This window comes from Ananas comosus, linkage group 16 (genome assembly GCF_001540865.1).
Source record: "Ananas comosus cultivar F153 linkage group 16, ASM154086v1, whole genome shotgun sequence".
Taxonomy (NCBI): Eukaryota; Viridiplantae; Streptophyta; class Magnoliopsida; order Poales; family Bromeliaceae; genus Ananas; species Ananas comosus.
In genome coordinates this window covers 7,505,376-7,527,202 of record NC_033636.1, presented here as the reverse complement: position 1 = coordinate 7,527,202, position 21,827 = coordinate 7,505,376, and the positions used below count along the sequence as shown (strand labels likewise).

General features: G+C 37.2%; 1 protein-coding gene and 1 pseudogene across 1 annotated transcript; both read right to left on the bottom strand.

Moving 5' to 3' along the window:
• LOC109722454 lies at positions 308-3,686 on the bottom strand (annotated as a pseudogene).
• Positions 13,590-19,908, bottom strand: LOC109722493 (auxin response factor 15-like). Its single transcript, XM_020250573.1, has 11 exons — positions 19,836-19,908; positions 18,993-19,175; positions 18,775-18,859; positions 18,056-18,146; positions 17,807-17,971; positions 16,854-16,973; positions 16,705-16,780; positions 15,479-15,641; positions 14,909-15,382; positions 14,047-14,555; positions 13,590-13,955 (listed from the first exon to the last, which is right to left on the bottom strand). Exons 2-10 carry the CDS (start codon positions 19,125-19,127, stop codon positions 14,296-14,298), a joined length of 1,569 nt encoding a protein of 522 aa, XP_020106162.1. The 5' UTR covers positions 19,128-19,175; positions 19,836-19,908; the 3' UTR covers positions 13,590-13,955; positions 14,047-14,295.

The following is a 21,827-nucleotide window of genomic DNA, read 5'->3' as shown; positions in this document are numbered from 1 at the left end:
TATAGAAGACGAGAGAAGGGTAGAAGAGATTCAGAAAGAGGGCTCGGGTTGTAGCTACTCTGTGAGGAGTCAGGTGTAATCTTCTCTTATTTAATGAATCTTATTTTACTTGCATATTTTTCTCTTTTATGATTGTATCAGCTTTTGCTGAGGAGACGGGTTTATGGTAAAAATCCGATTTGACATTTTCGTTGCGGAATCCCAACAATTGATACCGGATCCACAGCAGTCGGTATCGGAGCGGGTTGCGGATTCACGAGATCCGGTACCGGGACGAGTACCAGATTTCCAACAAAGTGTACGTTGGTAAAATGAAACAAAACAAAATAAACTAAGTAGCCTCCTGGACTGCCGAAACAAAATATAGTATGATGCTACAAGAAAGAAACAGTATTTGCTATTAAAAACATATGCTGCTCTGTAAATACTAAATGTTTCTATCCTATCAACAAAACATGTTGGTCATTGAGGAAAAATTCAATGCACTGCACAAGCGAGCAGTCGACAGATCGATCGTTCTTCTTGCTCTTTACAATCATCAGTACGGCGAATGACGAGAGATCGACGGCTCATGTATATTTCGTAAGAGCTTTCACTATTTCGTCCATCGTCGGTCGCTTGCTTCTCTCTTCTTCGAGACAGGATACCGCTATTCTCACCATCTCTGCCGCCTGATCGTAATCGAATTGCCTGTGCAACTTACCGTCCACTATACCCGTGATTGTCGATTTCTCTTCGCGGCCCAACAACCTCTGCTTCACTTCCCTAACAAAGCTCCTTAGTTCCCTCTCTTCCCCGTTCTCTCCGACCCAACTCGATATCCTACTTCCGGTCACGACCTCTAATAGCACAACCCCGAAGCTGTACACATCGACTTTTCCGGTGATGGGGAGATTCAGTGCCCATTCGGGAGCCATGTACCCCATCGTCCCCCTCATTTTCGATAAGTTGAGGTCCGACCCGTCTCTCTTCGACAGCTTCGCGAGCCCGAAATCTGCAATCTTGGGCTCGAAATCTCGGTTCAGCAGTATGTTCTCGGGCTTGATGTCGCAGTGGATGATCCACTCGAGGCACTCGTGGTGTAGATAGGCCAATCCCCGCGCAGTCCCTAAAGCAATTTTAAACCTCTGGTTCCAACTGAGTGTTCGGCCGCTGCCACTGCTACTGCTGCTTCCGAATAAGTACTTGTCCAGCGACTCGTTGTCTACGAACTCATAGACCAAAAGCCGGTGCCGGCCTTCGGAGCAGAACCCCCAGAGCCTAACCAAGTTCATGTGGTTGATCCGCCCGATCACGCTCACCTCCGCCCAGAATTCCTCTTCGCCCTGCGATACATCCGTCAGTTTCTTCACCGCCACCACTCTTTTGTCTTCGAGAACCCCCCTGTACACCACGCCCGCCCCTCCCCTCCCTAACTCTTCTTTAAATTTCCCGGTCGCTTCTTTCAGCTCGCGGTAAGTAAACCTCCGGAACTGGCTGGATATCATCTTATACCCTTCCTGCACAGATTTCGACGTATCGTGTTTTCGGAAAAGGAACCACCACCCGGTTACAACAAACAGAAGCTCGAGAGCACCGAGCGCCAGAGCGAACACGTAGAGGTATGCCCACTTTGTGCTGTTCCGGTTCTTTCCGTACATACTAGCAGACCCCACCTCAACTTCCGCACTAGCGTTCCCGCACCTGAGCACGGAACGAATCGTCGATTCAGATGCTCCAACAGTTCTCGGCACTTTCAAATAGAAGTTTCCGGGAAAGTTCGGCGAGGTGTAGCCGTTGAAAAGCGCGATCTTGGGATAGCAAACTCCGGTCCCCGTGAGCCGGTATCCGAAGCCGAGGCACAAGCAGCTCTGCGCGCAGATCCGCCTGCAGTCGTCGAACGAGATGGACGAGTTGAACCCGAGGTCGAACCCGTAGAAGTCGGTCTGCGGGAGCTCGACGAAGTGAAACTGCTGCTGCTGCTGCTGCTGCGATTTTTGGCGCGCTTGGCAGCTCAAATTGAACGTGGGCCTGCACCCTCGGTTCCAATCCCGCGCGTCGCTCATCTCGTAGCCCGGGGGGCAGGCGCACGTGACCGCACGTGAGTACGTGCAGATCCCGTTGGCCCCGCAGAGCCCGTGGACGTTGCAGCGCTCGGCGATCGCGACCCACGTGACGTTCCAGTAACGGCCCGTCTCGTTCAAGCTGTAGATTCGGAGGTTCCCGTCGTAGTCGAGGGTGATGCGGCGGCGTTTCGTTAACGGGCCGGAGTCGGCGGCAGAGTCGCCGAGTCGGGTGCTGTTGTAGTTGGTCCGGCCGTTCTGGAAGACGTTGTAGTCGGGGCTGGGCCAGTAGATGCTGGAGATGTCGGGCCCGTCGTACATGAGCCGGAGCACGTTGTCGTTGTCGAAGTACAAGCTGTGGTACCCGGCCTGAAACGCGTCTGGGCCGAATCGGGAGCGAGGCGTTTCCCCTTCGTCAGCGCCTGCGTCGGGAGCAGAGTGTCGGTCGGGTAGTCGAAGCTCCGCCACACCGTCCGTCCCGACCCGTCTCGCAGCACCAGGTTTCCCGTGTCGAGGAGCCCCGCCTCGACGGCGGCGGCGGAAGTGGCGGCGCCGCCAATTGCTGCGGCGGTGCCTGCAAAGTTGGAATACTTCTGAATATGGCTGGCAGTTCCGCTCGTTGTTGTTAACCAATTCGTATTCGGCTCGAAATGAGCTCCCGCGGTTACTAAAATTAAGGTTAAATTGTACCAAAACACCACCTCTAACTTTATTTTTTTTTGTTTCTTCTTTCGTTCACATCTTTTAGTTTTTTATTTTGTGTGATTTGACTTGTTCTATTTAGTTAAGAATCTTTATGAATCAGTTAAATGTACCATTAAAATTATTAAATTTAACAAAAATATTATTAAATTTAATAATCTAATATATTTGACTAAAATTATTCAACTAATTGTACTAAGAAAATTAATTAAACGAAGTTGATGTGATGGCCATTCAAAAAGCATAAAATTTTAGTGGCCATACATGCTAGTTGGTACTTTATTAACCATTATCGATGACATCAAAAATAGATTCAAAACATTATAACTTACTATTTCCCAACAGATATCAAAGCAAATACCGATTTGTACATCAAAAAAATATTTATGTGTTACAGCATGTTATTTTTCAACAACAAGGTATTAGAGTAAGTATCACGTTCTATATCAAAAATAATTTATGTGTTATAGTTTATTATTTTTAAGAACTATCGGTATCAGAGCAAGTACCAGTTTCGATAGCAGCGGCGGCGGCGGCAGTGCTGTCCCAGACTACGGAGCCGTCGACGTCGGTGAGCACGAGGTGGCCATCGTGTCCGAAGGTGAGCCTCGAGCCGCGGCCGTTCACCGGGAAGTCGCGGTTCGCGGCCCAAACCGCGGTTTTCTCGGCGGAGCCGGCGAACCAGATGGCGAAGCAGTAGGCGTTGGCGCCGACGGCGTAGAACCCCGCGGCGAAGGCGGAGTCCGGGGAAGTGAGAATGGGCTCTCCCTCGTTCCCTTCTATTGAAAAGGATGCGCCTTTGTAGATAGTACTGGATAGAGAAGCTGAGGAGGAGGAGGAGGAGGAGGGTAGTAGTGATAAGAGGGAGAGAGATAGTAGAGAGAGAAAAAATTGGTGTTTCATTGATCAAGGAGAATGGTAGAGAGAGAGAGAGAGAGAGAGAGAGAGAGAGAGAGAGAGAGAGAGAGAGAGAGAGAGAGAATTGGGGGATTGGGGAGTTGGGTGTATAGATCTTATAAGATGAGGGGATGTGTTTTGTTTACAATTATCCTTAAAAGGCTTCATATGTTCGGATATAATTAAAAATTAGGAAAAACTTCAAAAACCTCCCTTGTGATTTTAATTTTTTTTATTTTAGTACTATATGGTTTCAAATGTATCAAGTTAGTACCCTATGATTTCTCACTTTATTACTTTAGTACCCTGTGGTTTAAAGTGTATCAAGTTAGTATCCTGTGACTTTGCACTTTATCACTTTAGTACCCTGTGGTTTTAATTGGTATCAAGTTAGTACCCTGTAGGTTTTTTTAAACTATAGGGTACTAAAGTGATAAAGTGTGAAACCACATGATACTAAAGTGATAAAGTGCAAAATCACAGGGTACTAACTTGATACACTTTAAACCACAGGGTACTAAAATGATAAAGTGAGAAACCACATGATACTAACTTGATACAATTTAAACCATAGGGTACTAAAATGAAAAAGTGTGAAACCACATGGAGTTTTTTGAAGTTTTTCCTAAAAATTAACTTATATTTGGGATAAATACAAGTTTAGGTATATACGAGAATTAGATCAATTTTGTGTTTGGATGAAAATTTGATTGTTCTCGGAAATAAAAAAAAATAACGTTTGGATAGATAAGATAAAATAAGAAAAATAATTGATAGTTACAAATAAAAAATAATGGTATGACCCTTTATACTATATTTGAATTTAAATTTTTAAATTTCTTATTTATATTTTTTAATTTAAAATTTTAATTTTGAAATTTGAAATCTAAAATTAAAATTTAAAATAGTAAATTAAAAATTTAAAATTTAAAAATTAAAATTAAAATTTTAAAATTTAAAATCAAGAATAACCCGCTATGGGTGGGAACAGCTTGTACCCACCCATAGCGATGGGTGTTTGGGTATAAAGGGCGGGATAACTCTCTTGTTCCCACTTCATATCCATATCAAACGGTATCTAAAGCGCCAATTTTGTCGTAGACGGAATAAAAAATACGAATAAAAAATAAACTTTTATAATATAATAAATTATTAAAATATTTTATATTTTATATTATATTATACTATATCATATTTTATTTTAAATACTAACTATTATATATTTTATCAATCATGTAATATACTTACGATATATGAGATATTAGTATATATATTAGTTGCAAGCAAAAATTTCTCTTTCTTAGACATATGAAAAAGAGCTTTTCAAAGATCCCAGTCCATAGTTAAGTATTTCTCTACACTGAATGTATATAATTACATACACCACATGCTTCAAATCAATAATAATGAATTTAAAATTTAATTCAACAAATATATTTAAATTATTAGACTTCATAGTTTATATATATTTAATTACATTTTGATATTAGAAATTAGTTCTCTAATATAAATTGCGGTATATGGTGTATTAATATACACTATGTACAAATAATAACATCTTTTTTCAATAAATTTTAGTAAGGTAAAGATGATCTTATGTAATTGGTAGTTTAGAATAATTCCTCTAATTTTAACTTTTAAATTAAAAAATTGTTTATAAAATGTCACGCCCCGGATTACTCATTTTCTCGGGCACGCCAACAGACCCGCCGTATATATAAAAAAAATTTTCCGTACACGAAGCGAAGCTGTAACTGTACCTGTAATAATACAACACTACAACCAGTAGTATAGAGCTGCTAGGAAAAATGAACATGAGTATATAATAAAAATGGATCAGTATATACACAGTATCCTGGTACAAAAACACTCGCTCTAGCGAGGTATAACATCAGTATGTAATGAACCAAAAACTACAACAACCTGTAACTGGTACTCCACTAGCTCTACCTCGTCTGGAAGGGCTCTAACTCGCAACGCCCTTGCTACGATCAGGATCAGCAGCAGCCGACAACGACGGATCTGCAAAACGAAAAGGAACAACTGGGCGTGAGAACTACTGTATGTAAAAACAAGTAGTCCTCAGTGGGTGCCGCCCTCAACATCATCGGTCCACCTATTAAGTTACAGAAGGGAGCTGGGATAGTATATAATACTGGAACAAAATCTACAGTTAAGAACCATTATACTATTATACTCTAACACTAACAATCTGTAGAAAATGCCAATCCTGATGCAATCTCACTCAGGACTGTAACCGTACCCGTCTCAAGGACTGTGAACACACCCGTCCCGCCTGTCGAAGCTAAAGCTACCTCTACATTAAGCAGTCAGTGGATAGCAAGTCCGAACAGGACACCTCGACATCAACGCAGAAGTACTAAGTCCGATTCCGGTGTGGCACTCATGGGCGCTACCCAATCAAGTATGCAAGCGTATATCTGTCGAGCTCAATCAGGCTCTCCTAGACTATAGTCAAGTATATCGGGTCCAACTGGTCTAACAACCAACGAGTCACGTGCCCTCGGCACAATCTGATGCCAAAACGGCAATCTGAGTCCACCGTCAATCCCGACGGCCCCCAACAGTCCGGAACAGTCTGAACACTACTGTAAAAATAGACTCGGCATCCCAGCATGAGCGTAATAGCAATCTACACTACCTGGGGTATCCACCACACTGATACTGCGGCGATACCAAATAACAGGCTCCTAAAGCTAAATCTGGTAATATAAGCATATGACGAGTTAGAATCGCGGATTTTCTCCTAAGTCAAATCCAAGTCCGCATGTATAAGTCATCCACCAATAATACTATGCTTCAAATTCAGTTTAGATGTCAAAGTCATGAACAATCCACGAATTCGAGCTATTACACATGAAATGCATAACACAAAATATACTTGCCGTTAACTGAGACTTTAGGAGTAGAAATTCGATGATAAACCCACCTCAAACGCTAATCCAACACCGGCGCGACGTCGAAACGGTGGAATCACACGCTCGCTCGGCCTCCCAACGCAGTCACCACAACGCTCGTGTGCTCGAACGGCTCCGCGATGCGACATCGGCGATGAAACAACTCCACCCGAGCTCCTCCACGAACGGATCAAGTCTAGAGAGAGAGGGGAGAAGAAAACGGTAAAAACTCTCCCTCTCAGCTCTCCTCTACGTTCTAATAGTAATGGGGAGCGAGGGTGATGCAAACGAGGCAAGAAAAAACCAATTTGCCCTCTTACCTACCCTGGTGTACCGGTACACTGGCAACTGTACCGGTACAAACGGCAACCCAAGAGTAGCTGCGCGGAAACAGGCGAAGTGTACCGGTACACCACCAATGTTGTACTAGTACAAAAAGTGTACCGGTACACCTCTGATGTTGTACCGGTACAACAAGTAAAAAATCTGCAATTTGCAGATTTCGATATTAACTCCTTCTTTCGCGTCCCCACTGAGTCCGTTTTGCGTCTATTTCGCGCCAACGCGACTCGGACTTGTCCCAACACCCTCACGACTTGTCGACAAGCTTCAAATGCTGTATACCAGGGATACTATATAAAATAGTTACTAAAATTATTAAATTACACTGAATGTTTAAGTAAAATTATTAGAATACCTTAACTCTACGAATACTGAAAGTTAAAAATATTAGTAAAAAAAATAGTTTTTATAATATATAAAAGAATACATAAGTTTGTTTTGTATTTTGTATTATAAATTATTTGAAGTTTAAAATTTAAAAAATTATATATATTAATTAACTGTAATACTATCTACCTGTCACGAAGCACAGTCCTATACTAATATATCCTGGTGTAGAATGTGGGAATATATTCCAACATTCACATTCCCTTAATTAGCCCCTTTAATTAGGGCAAGGAGAACTCGAATGCACGAATGCGACGATTCCTTAATTAAATAATTAATAATAATAATAATAAATATTATGTAGAAAAAATAATAAATAAAAGAATAAAAAAAATTAAATATAAAATTTTGAATTTTCTCCAACAAAATTAATTGTCATGCTTAGTAAGTCCTTAGTTCTTCATAGGTGGTTTTCTCTCTCTCTCTATCTTTTTCTGCCTGAGATATAAAAAGAAGAGAGAGAGTAAAAAATTTAGAGTAAATTTTAAATACTACTCCTGTAGTTCGCACTTTCTCATTTTTAATACGGCATGTTTTAAAGTATATCCTGTGATTTTAATATTTTTTCTTTTTGTCATTCTCTCTGTTAATTATTTATTATATCATATACAACAAACTTCAGGTACTCTACCTATGGTTTATCAAATATTCACTTTAGTATCTTTTAGTTTTAACTTTATCACTGATTTAATGAAAAAAATTAGTGGAGAAAATAACCAAAAAAAAATCACAGAGTACAAAAGTGATACATTTTAAATCATAGGGTACTAAAATAAAAAAGTGCGAAACCACAAGAATAGTATTTGAAGTTTTCTAGAAATTATTTTGACCTTAATACACCTATTTCAAAAAAGAGAGAGAGAGAGAGAGTACTAAAATGAAAAAGTGCCAAACAAGAATAGTATTTGAAGTTTTCTAAAATTTATTTTACCTTATTAATACACCTATTTCACAAGAGAGAGAGAGAGAGAGAGAGAGAGAGAGAGAGAGAGGGCAATGAAAAAACGAAGAGCAAAAAAAAAAAATATTGCCATATTGAGAGAAAGATGATAGAGTAAAATACTATTATTATCTTAGCCGTCGCGCAGGGCCAGTCGTCACAGTGGACTACGACTGGCCCCTGGCCCGCCCGTCATGCTCAGCTAATTGTCGTGTCCTCTTGGCTTGCCACATCTACCAACTGTAAGGCGTGGATCTCGTACGGATTTGATATTCATGTAAATATATAATATAAAAAATCTATTATATATATATATATATATATATATATATATAAGCCCTCGTACTCATAAATTATTTTTCATGATAGAGCTTTCGAATCGACGATCCATACCGTTAAACGTTATTTACAGCATTTAAAACTTCTAGAAATCAAATTTTATAATTTTTCGACATCATTTACCTTACGATCAAGAGGTCACAAATTTAATAATTTTTAACAGTCAGTATGAAGTACTTGCTAGTTTAACGGTGTTAAAGAATCGAAATTTGTTTAATTTTTGATATAAAATTCTATTCACTACATAGATAAAGATCAATAACTCCGATCTTGAAATGAAGGATCCGATCATCCTTTTTTAGGACGTCGTTCGATTTTGACCGTTTATTTTATACCCACTTGATGGACTTTATTATGATTTCGAAAATTTACNGTGGAAAATAAAATCATCCATGCAACAAGGCAATCAGGCTTTTCTAAATAGCCCTTGAGCGTATTCTGTCTTGGCCGAGGCCAAGGATGTCGTAGAATTGTGCCAAAAAACTTGAGGCCGAATCTTCCCTGGTAGCCTTCAGCAAATAAAAGTAAATATCACATATATATATATATATATATATATATATATATATATATATATATATATATATATATATATATATATAAAATAAGGTTACTATACTTTTATAAGTATTGGACCCTTCGTACTTATAAATTATTTTTGATGATGGGGTATCCGAATCGACGATCCACTCCGTTAAATATGATCTAGAGTATTTGAAATTTTTAAAAAATAAATTTTGTAATTTTTCAAAATCATAACAAAGTCCATCAAACGGACATAAAATGAACGGTTAAAATCGAACGACGTCCTGAAAATGAATGATTGGATCTTTCAATTTAAGATCAGAGTTATTGACCTTTATCTATATTGTGAATAGAATTTTGTATCAAAAATTCAACCTATTCCAATTCTTTTACACCGTTAAACTAGCAAGTATTTCATATCGGCCGCTAAAAGAACTTTTGATCATAAGGTAAATGATGTCGAAAAATTATGAAATTTGATTTCTAGAAGTTTTAAATGCTCTAAATAATATTTAACGGTATGCATCGTCGATTCGGAAGCTCTATCATCGAAAATAAATTATGAGTACGAGAGCGATTGTACTCATAAGAATATAGTAGCTGAAATATATATATATATATATATATATATATGTATATATATATATATATATTGAGTGGGCTGGTATGCTTTCGTAAGCACGGAGCCTCCGTGCTTCCACTTTGTTTTCGATGTTCGGACTTTCGAATCGACGATCGGCTCCGTTAGAGTTGATCTAGAGTATTTAAAGTACCAAGAAATTAAATTTTGCGATTTTTCGATATCATTTGCCTAGTGATCGAAGGGGCTCAAAATCAATAATTTTAACGGCCGTGGTGAGCCGGTTGCAAGTTTAACGGTGTAGAAATATCCAAATCACGTGAAATTTTGATAGAAAATTCTTTATACCATATAAAACAAGATCAATAACTTTGATCTAAAATTTTAATGTCATATCATCATATTTTGTGAGATTTTTATTTTCAGCCGTTGATTTTGAGCCACTTCGATCACTAGGCAATTGATATCGAAAAATCGCAAAATTTATTTTCTAGATACTTCAAATACTCTAGATCAAGTCTAACGGAGCCGATCGTCGATTTGAAAGTCCCAACATCGAAAACAAAGTGGAAGCACGGAGCGCTCCGTGCTTCCGAAGCACCCCAGACGCACTCTATATATATTCACGGCGAAGCTCGGATTTTATGCTAGTTACTATCAAAGGACCAGATTTTAATTTACTTAAGTTGATAAAAATAGAAGGCATTTTTAAATTTGTCTTGCGCTCTTTCTTGCTTTCCAACTCTCACCAAGCTTGTTTTCTCACTATACGCATTTTGTGGTATGATCACATGTGAAAGCATATTCATTTTATATATTCTTATACTACAAAAAAATATATATATAAACTATATGATGCACATTTTATTTATATCCTATTAATATTCCTAAGTCAACTTCAAACCTCTTTAATCAAATTGGCTATTTAATATTGTTTCTCTTCATGTTTTTTTTTTTTTAATTTTTTATGTGACGTATTGTTCGTACGAAACTAAGTAACCAAATTTAATTGTTTTATATAATTTTATTGATAATATTTCTTAGTTGTGGTCCACTCCCAAGTTAGGATATTGACAAAGCTCTCTCTCTCTCTCTCTACATCAATTTTTTGAATGTCCTAGCTAGTACTCTAAAAAGACATGTTCTTATTGGCTACGGGTTATAATGGAGAGGTGGCTTCTCCAAAAGCCACCTTTGTGATTATGATGTAACCTAACCAATTATATATTCTATATAGATAGATTGTCTGCTGTTCATGTACGAATATCATTGACAAAGAAAAGTGAGAAAGCAAATTTTATTTGAGAGATATTTTCATGTCTTTATTATTCTATTCTCCTTATTTAATTTTTTTATTGTCGGTTATTGAAAGAGTCTTTGTCAATCTCTTTTATATTCATACTTGCAGGAAGAGAAATTCTGATCGTATCTTAGAGCGGTGTTTTCAGTTAATCCTGCATGAAATACGGGAATACAACTTAGGGCAGTGCTACGCGCGCTTCCAGATTGATCTAATTTTTTCTTTCTTTTTGAATAATTTTTGAAATATTCATGGCATTTAACTGTAAATTTATTATTTAAATTAATTATAAAATTGTTAAATAGTTAATCACAATTGAATTGTTACTGTATTTTTTTTTCCAACAGCTCAAATGCTAGGTAAAAAACTTGTCTATCACTAGAAATCAATATCATAATTTTATTCCACTTTATAAATAACCTATTGTTTACATAATTTTTTTTTTTTGAAATGAAAATAAAAATTAGTTATTGCATATAATTTACCGACTTTTCAAATCAAAAAGTACAATATGCATAAATTATAGTTACTCCAAAAACTTTTTAAGTAGCAACATACATAAGTTATAATTTACTCATAATTTCGTTAATTTTTTTTAAAAAAAGTTCTTGCACACAATTTACCAACTTTTTAAACTACAAAATAGCAATACACATAATTTATAGCTTAAAAAAATTTTAATGACAATATTTATTACATATAATTTTCATAAATTAGTGGGACCTACATGTAAAAATATGTGAGGGGCTATATATCAATCATTTTTTAAAATAAAAAATTTAAGAAAAGTTAAGAAAATTTTATTTACTTCTCCTTAGATATATATTGACGTATTCATGTTGATAAATGGGAAAATTGATTGACATGGTCTACCACTTGTTCATTTCCCATGTAATTCCAATTCCTTAGTTGGCATTATTTCTAACTTATTCTTATTCATTTAAACACAAAATTTATATGGTTTAATGTGCTAGTTGGTGGACTTATCTCTTGAGAGCGGTTTGGTTCAAGACATGTAATATTTCAAAAATATTTATATTTTATATTTCGAGTGACATATTTGATACTAGCTTATCAAGTCACTTAAGTTGGATGGTTATTATGAACTAATATATTCTTTTATTAAATTCGAAAATGAGAATGTCTCCTAATTCATTGTACATACTCCTACTAGCCGAGAATCTATAATGATTTTACTAGTTTACTAACACTTTCATACTTGTCTAATATGAGTTGAATAATAATGATTTGAATATTTTCAATAGATAACATGAAAAGTTACCAAAAATATTACAAACTGTGGACCAAGCAGACTCTTATTATATTCTTAGTTAGCTCGTCAATAATAAATTTATAATTACGATGCATTTATTAAATAAATTAAAAAATTGGATGCTAAAATTAAAATTTTTATAGGTTAGATAGTTAAATGCAAATAGGTGGTGATTGAGGTAAAATTTTATACATTTTTACCATCATTTAATAAAGTTTTGAGAGATTGTAGGTATCCACTATCCACAGGGGACAAAGGGGAGATGGATTTATTTAATTTTTTTTTATTTGACGCAATAATTGACATTTGACTACTTTTGTGAGCCCTAACAATCTTTTTTGGGTGCACATGGACCTAAATAGGGTTTAATTATTTATTTTAGTGCAATTTGGGTAACAAAGTAGTGAGAATGACACTATGGTATATCTACCTTTATGACATTATACAAGTAATCAATGTGGCCTCTAAGAATTAGTGGTTGTCATTCTAAAAAATTTCAAAACCTCTGTTTATTTTAAGATAAAGAAGCATGAAAATCCTGTTAGGTTATTTTGAAATAGCTCTCTCAACTTCACTACTTTTGTTGAAAGCCCTTTATTTATTTATTTTTTAGAATTGAATTATGCGAATTAGTTTAGTTAAAAGTGGTGTTAAAGTTTTTGATTCTATTATCCATTAACCATAATTATTTTAGACCCATTTATTTGGTAAAATCATTTATAAATTTGATAAAAATCCTTTAATTTCTTTTATTAAAATCACATAATTCAAAAAATTCATCATTGATAAGAAGGTCGCTACAAAAAAGTTCAAAGTTGGGGGGACCATTTCCAAATGCCCTGTAGCTGCGAGGGTCTCCATACACTTTTACCTTAACTTTTATTCATGAAAAGGAGAGGAGAATTTTCATTTAACACCTGTGTGAATCAGCTGGTGCTTCAAAGTGCTCTTTAAACAAGCCATTCAAAGACGCAACCGCTACAACAAAATTAGTAGCTTCAATTTTAAACTTCTACTTTTAGAGCTCCTCTTTGATGACCATTTTTCGAGCTCATTTCCATATGATTTTTCCTTCCAAATCAAAGAACATCATATCCACAAACAAATGATACTCTTCTCAAGCTTTTCATTAACTTTACGAAGTGCAACAGCATAAAATGGTACCCTACAAATTGCTCTACTGTAACAAAGATATAGCTACATAGCCATTGGTTGGTTATCAACATGAAACCCTTCCACCAGTATTCTCTTTCAGAACATGCAGAGGTCTGTGATATATGAACTTGCAAAGCAGAGAACAAGTAATAAGTACTAAACTTCCTAGACAAAATTATGCAGAAGATAAAAATCAACTCACCTTTCGGAAACAAAAAAGACTACTACAAATAGAGGCATACAAACACCTGAAAATTACCAATTTCTTGGTCCAACATTGACGGTATTTAAAGGGAACGTTTAACCTAATTAACTTACATAAGGTTCGTAACCAGTACTTAGCAGAATTCGAGAAGGACAGATACAGGTAAGAAGCAAACCAAGAAAATGCGAGATTTATATGCAAATTATAAGACGATCGCAGACCACGTACTGGTTGAAATTGAGGGAGAAAGGTGCTTCATCTGATAAAGGCAGCAGCATCTCCATCGAACGTACTGCTTTTCATCTACAACTCATTATCGAAATATCGGAGGCAAACTTGCCAAAAAGTCTCTGCAGACATAGCAAAAGCTAAAATCAATGCCCACGCTCGTGATTCACAGTACTACTTTAAGGAGCAAAATCGCAAAGGAAAAGACCCTACCTGTTAATTGTTAAGCCTCATTGCCCGCTAACATCATAAAAATTGCATCATAGTTATGGACAACAAACATTTTGCTGATTGATCCCGTTCAGATCCCGGTCATCATTCTTTGCACATCAAGTTACCACTGCAGCTTCCTAAATTAGAATACCTTATACGAAACTTTGGAACATCAAGAAAACATCCCTGCAACATTCCCCTTGCTTGCGAACCTGCTGTACTTATTAATAATAAAGAGCAAAGAGCGTCCTAAAGAGGAGCTGCGCAGAGAGCATAAAGAGCTCTTTCCGCAGTACAATTGCGTTCCAGTGATGGCCGTGAAGCCTGAAATTCAGTTTCACAATTGACCTCCCCGCTATCCCCTTCATCCGTCACAGGAATCCTCTCAGTTAGCGAGAAACCGAAAAGTTTGCAACCATTCCTGCTAACATCCCTGTTATTTAACCCTGGCTTAGCAATATATCGAGTGTAGACATTCCCCATCTCGAAGCGCTCGTTGATACAATCACCTAGAACATAAATGAGATTAGTAAGGGAATTTCTACTTTTCTTGCAAGAGGGTGAAACTTGAGAGTAACTGACACCATTTTCCACAAGGCTGACAGAGCTTATCATGAAAATTCAATTAGGTCACCAAATTTTAGTTTGTTACAGCCAACCATTATGATCAGGTCCGTCAATCAAGAGGAGTGCAATTTTCCCGAGAGAGTGAATAAGGCAGCTGATCAGCTGTCGCCTTATTTTCCCATCAGGAAAAATTGGAAGTCACTTAACAGCTGGACCAGATTACAATAAATTGAAGGTTAGCATCAGATGGTATGATATTACCTGAAAGCATATAATGTAGGTTGATATTAGTTACCTTTATCCCATTGCCTATGCACGGTCTGAATAAGGGGGATCACAGTGTTTGTCGGTTGAAACATAAGCACAGATGATGGAGAAGATGCTTGAGTTGGCGGATTTGATGACTGCGCGAAAGAAGCATATCCCTGTGCTTGACCAGGCCATCTATTCAAAGCAGCAGACGAGCCAAAACCAGAATTTCTTGTAGAAGCATCAACTAAAGTTCCTCGATGATGAGGAAATAATTCTTGACCTTGCAAGACCTTTTGGAATCTAAAAGATTCGCCAAAGCCCGCACAATGGTGAGGAAATCCAGAGATTCCAACTGGATTTCCAGCACCACTTCTCGAACCACTCAAAGCATATGGGTATTGGGTGTTCCTTGAAACATCCATACCATCGCGAAGAGTACGAAAACCCAAAATTTCTTGACCTTGCAAGACCTTGTGGAATCTTGAAGATTCCCCCAAGTCTGTGGAACCACTTCCATCTGCAAAGATTTGTGAAAGGAGTAAGAGAATCACGAAATAGTAAGAAAGATTATTTTCAGCAAACAAGCCTTTTCCAGAATGTCATGTGAACATACTCGGAACTGGAAATTCTGAATTGACCGTGGGAAGAGACATTTTTGCCCTTTTCGAGCTGGACGGGGAGAGACCATGGGAGCCTGAAATGGAACCAGTTGGCTCGATCTCCCATGGAGAGACCCTATTTTGACGACTGATGTCTACATCCTCGTCCCACCTTACCTACAAAATTATAGCAAATCAATTAACATTGTACAACAGTCGGTAGTTTCATGAGATAAAATGTTTTATGCACTAAAATAGAAACATGAATTAAAGAAAATCACAAAACTAGCATTAACAAACAATTGAGTTTCTGCAGGATGAAATTTACCTACAAATACAAATACAAATACAAATACAAATATAGCAGGTGCAACACCACAAGAGCTACAGATTTAACTATTTGCTCTGATCCACAATTAGTAAAATCCTAGTTAACAAACAGAAGCTCCGATAAGAGAAAACATCATTAGTTCACGTATTATAGTTTCTCTCTTTTTTATATTTGGCAAATAGACATGGTAAACAAGATAGATATCATCAAGGATTAAAGTGCCCATCGGCACGGGCCGTGTCCACCGTGCCGTATCGTGCCAGCAAGATATCGACACGATACAGCCCTCATGCCGATGGTACAACTCAAAACTCTCTATTCTTGAAATTAGTATAAAATTTTCTCAACAAAGTTCAAAAAATTTGATAAAATACATAATAAATAATTGGCATACTTTATTGCTAAAGAAAATAAATATTTCGTGCCATTACGTGTCGACACACATATTTTTGTGATCGGCACACATAGGCATGGTCCGGCACGCACCGTGCCGTACCGTACTGGCAAGTTTCCGGCACAATCTTGTACCACAGCACTTTAATCCTTGGATATCATTGTCTAGTATTATAGTCAGGAAGGAAATTTTTGATCAATGATCATGCAATCTAGCATAACATTTTGGGTAAATGCATATAACTAGGGTTGACACAAAAATGATGCAAAAGTATCTACAAAATTCTGATGTACAAAAAGTACACAATGCTTTAAATTTCTCCTGATGAAAACAAATGATCCCGGAATGAGGAATTTCAGCATCAAGGTATATAGCCATTGATCAACAGTATCTGGTAGAGAAAGAGGACCCTGCTGTCCCAGCTGTATCTTATTCGAAATTCAAACATGATAATCCAACTTCACATGTGCACTATATGATGATAAAGATTAATATGACAAAGTGCAAACGTGCACCAGTAAACATCTCCATTTTGATCCAGGCCATCTTATAGGGTCAACGTCACTGATTCCAGTTATCAGTCCTGTATATCTGCACAGGAACAAATCAACTATTAATTTTCGACTATAGAAAAGATAATTTTTGCTAGTTGAATTCTGCAAACCTTCTCTCTGCAGCATCCTCACTTTCGTATCGCATCTTAAACCTCATTCCGATAGCAAATGGATGGCTGAAGCTCTTCGTAAACTTCCAATAAGGTACAATGAACTCAGACGGGCTTGCCCTGAAAATCTCAAAATTGGTTAATGCGGAAGCAGTAAGGCAGATATTCAGAACGCAGTTCACATACTAATCCTTTTGTGATTGCTTTGCTCTAAAAAGATGTTCTTCTTTAACTGACATCTGATGCTATTCTTAATGTAAAATCAGTTAATTCTTAAACTGATATGTTGTTCACAACTCTCGTCCTTCTCTAGCTTCAGAGTAAGTTTACCAAATAATTCCCTGCTTCATGCTTCCTTGACACAACTGGATGCTTCAGAGAAAAGTTCTACACCATTTTTACCTCTGTTCAGAAGAATTAAGATCATTGGATGGTGATCTTTTCCACAGTTCCTCAATTTATCACACTTTCTAACAAGTTACAAGCAGTTTTCCAGGAGAGCAAGTTCTCTCCTCCTTAGCAAAACAAAATTAACTTTCCATCTACTCCCCAAAATATCGTAATTAGAATATTAGCTTTCAATAAAAAGCTGTTGGCACTGTAATACTTCATTTTAGCATGAAATCTCAACAAGAATGTTTCCTCTATTTTTCTGTTTGTTAGAAGTTCTTGCATGGAACAAATTTACATTGAAAAAGTAAAACAAGATATTTGAATTTCCTTGATCAACATAATGTGTAGTTGGGTTGAAGTTAATACTTCTCTTGAGAACAGGTAGGTCTAATTCTCTGATAAGAGCTAAACCTTGTGATCATAAGGAAGAAGAACAATACCCTATCAAAAGTGACTATCCTCAAGCTTTGGGCCAAAAGCTTTTTGACGCAAGAAGATGCACATACAAAAACATAGCAAATCAGCCAATTAACATGACTGAGATTAAAAGAATTACAAACCTTGGATTGTAATAGATGTGGAACACACTTTTCATGGACACAGCACTAGCGACAGTAGCCAGGGTGCTGATACACGAGTTCTGGTTATGGAGTGCTTGAAAAGGTGCTCCAGTTTTTAGTTGGACAGCTCTTCGTATGCCCAATCTTAGCTCCCCACTGTGGCTTCTGCAGAAGTTGGAAAACCTTGAATTGCGAAGGTTCTTTAAAAATTAAAACTATTACATATAACAGCATTCCAAAAATACCTACCGAAGAAAGAGCACAGCATCCCCTGAGACCAGCTTCTTCTTATTGACGAATGCAGTCCACCCTGTAGTTAACAGATGCCTACGTGGTTGACCTGTAACTCAAGAAGCCAACAGAAAAAACGATAAAGGTGAAAAGTTAAGCTAGAAAGCTGTTTTATGCTTCACATTCGCAGATGTAACTAGTTTCAGCAAATACTAATTAAACAGATGAGGACAACATTGAGAAAAAATATGGATGACAAAAAAAAAAAACCTGATGTTTGAAAGTAAACTAAGTATGCATCTTCATCAACAAACTTCAACGTTTCTCAATGTTGCCGCATTGGTCATCCTCAACAGAACAAAATTTGCAAATTATTAATTATGAGCTAAAGTTCATTCCATTTAGTATTCTAATCAGAGTAAACACTCAAAACACCTGTAAAGTAGACAAGTTTTTGAGCAACAAAGTTCCCCCTATCAGAATTACACGCATGTGATTTCCAAAGGAAAAAAAGCACCCAAAGTTTCTAAATCCACCAACCACAGATGTAAGCTAGCTACACAGTTAAGAAACTTCGGAGTAAAACACTAAGAAAAGAAACTTCTTTTCCTATTCGAAAAATGAAATCTTAACAAGTAGTAGAGGGAAGAATAATAAATGTAGAAAGATCAATAAGGTTCTTAAGAGACCACGTCCTATTTTTGATGCATTAAAGGGCCTCAATCCCATCGCTGTACCTCTATAGATATGGCGAAACCTCCACTCCGTGCCATGTAAATCTTTTGCAACGAGCTCTTGAGAAGGCCTCTGCTGCTTATAATCCTATTCCATTTCCCAAAGAATCAAAAGCAAGCACCAAGAGTAAAACAACAATTCTATGACTGCATATGAAAGTCACAGAGACCTCATGCAAGATATGTTAAAATAGAACAAAGAGCGAGGTGATGGTATTTACCAGGGGAGGGAAGCAGTCCTCAGCAGCTCGACGAGGGACGGAGAATCCACCATGAGTGCTCGTGTCTGACGCAGTGAGCGTCTTGCAGAACATATGGGGCATCGACGACCTCTTCTCGGTGTCATCGTCCTCCATTTCCCCGTCACCTTCAACGCCAGCCTCATGGATGCGTTGCTCCACCTCCTGAGCAAACAAATAATGGTGAGATATATATTGACAACGAAGCCATTTCGCACCTCTTTGAGCGCAACTTGTTGAGCAACTTCTTTACTGGAGAAGCGAAAGCCAACTATTAGGTAAGCTGAAAGTGTGCTTTTCGGAATAAATAAAATCGCTGGCATTTTTGGAATGACAATGGGTATCATCACATATATAACAAAAGTTTGTTTTTATGAGTTTTTGAGAACCATTTAAATTTGCTTCTGCCATGGTGAATTTGGGCCCCGAAAACAAAAGCTCTACTTCGGAGCTGTTTCAGGAAATTTTTAATGAAATACCTAGTAATGCTTCGCTGAATATCTCTACTCAAACAACACTTCGGTGAAAATTCATGCGAACCAAAAATGTGCTTGCTTAGTAAGGGATTGGTTTGAGCTCATTTAGAAAGAAGAGAAATCCACAATCAAACTTATTTCTGCGACATTTTTACTGCTTTTTAACAAGCTGGAGATTTTCATTCCTAACTATCTTGGAAACATACCAAAATCCCATTCCATTAAAATGAAAGTTGCAGCAGCTTCAGAAAGAGCAAAACTGCAACTCTTTGAGTCACATTGTGAACTAATAGGCCCAAAAATTCAATAAAAAGAGGGGAAAAAAAATCTGAAAATAGGAAACCCTTACCTCAGTTTCAGCGACAAGCGAAAGCTGAGCATAAACCTCATCCGTCAACGCCTCCGCCTAATTAAAAAAAAAAAAAAAAAAAAAAAAAAAAATAAAACGTAGAAAATCAAGAGCAAGTGGAGAGAACAAACCCACGTTGAAACCCTCTAATCAAATGGGAGATGACCACGAAGGAAACCGACATGAGCTTCACGTCGACGACGCGGCAGAAGACGTGCGGGGCACGCCGTAACGAACGAGCCCCGCGCGGCGCGGCGCCGCCGTCGCCGGCGTGCTCGAGTGCCCTGGGGCAAGTACACGACCAAGCTCCCCTCCTCGCAACGATATCACGGCCCCGCGCACGCGTGCCACAGCTCGAGGCACACCGACCCGCCGCGCCGCGCCGGCGCCGGCGCCTCCTCCTCCTCCTCCTCCTCCACCGGTTGAGATCGATCCCATTGCGCTCCCGCAAGCCCCAAACAAGGGCACCAATGCGCGAAGCGGACGAGGGAGGAGAGAGTAAAGTAAGGGGTTAGGGTCGCAGCTAGGTTAGGGTTTAGGGTTTTAGTGATAGGTGGTAGGGGGAGGGGAGACGTGGTGAGTGGAGTGACGCATCGTCGTAATGGTCGTCAGAGGCCGAGTTACTGAACACGACGATACTAATACTACTTATTCTATACACCAAGAAAAAATATCTCCCCCCCCAAAAAAAAAAAAAAAAAAAAAAAAAAAAAAACCTAAAAAGAGAGCGGAAGAGACGGGAGAGACACAGGAAACAAACAGAGCAAAAACAGAGCAGGAACAGAGTGATTATAACTTCTCTCTCAGTCACTCTCTCTTACTCTCTTCTCTCTCTAGGTCCTAGCTTTTAAGGGGACCTCCTTTTTTTTCTTTTTTTTTAATGATTCTACAAAATTTTTTGTTTAGATAAATAATTGTATGAAAAAATTTTGGTAAATTTTATAAAAGCAGTAAACGATTCACTATTTATCAATTTTTTTATAAAAGGAATGAATTATTTACCGCCTTACTCATCATATACAAACAGTAAATTATTTACTGTTTCCTTTTATTTTATAGATATAATTCTGACAACCGCATAAAAATTTCAGCAAATCATAATCGTAATAATCTATTCATATAATTCTAATAATTTAAAAGTGCTTTCAATTTTTTTTTTGACGCTATAAAATTATTGTTGTAATTATAATTTTAAAATATTAGGGGAGTAAAAATTGTAAGTAGTTTTACAATTATTTTGATCTTTCGTAGTATAAAAATAGTATTTTTAGTCACTGTGTTGTCAAATTAGACTTTATATTTTATGCCCTTCTTATATGGTGGTTATCATCGCAATTTCATAATATATAAAAAAATTTATTTTACTTACAATTAAAATCTCATAATATTTTATAAACTATACAATTTTGTAAGTCATACCAATTAAATACCGTCGTGTACGCTATTCTATAAATTATTATAAAATTTATTTATAAATATAGCATTATTTAAGAAAACAAATATATTTTTTGATAATGTAAATTTCTATAATATAAAAATGAGTTGAGCTTCTACGCTTTTAAAATAACAGAAATATCTGTGCTCGTGATTTTTTTAGCTATTGAATCGTCTAAATATCCATGCAGCAGTGCAGTACTAGTAAAAAAGATTTAATAAAATATACTGTTATTATTATTATATAAATTTTGAGGCGATTAAATAGTTAAAAAAAATTACAAATACGAATATATTTTAAAATATGGGAGCTTAACTCTATATAAAAATAATACTTTTATTATATGCTATATTACTAAATTATTATGCCAAAGAGTGTGGCCTATATTCTTTTTTCTCACTCTAAAATCTTGCAGTATTGTATGTATTTGGTATGGTTTCTCTCTCTACAGGTTGTCCGCTACACCTCAGCTTTGCTAAAAGCGGGGGACGGGTCAAAGCGACCCCTGTCCGTACCACATGCAGTCCCCCGACCTCCATTACTGTTCCCCTTTTCTC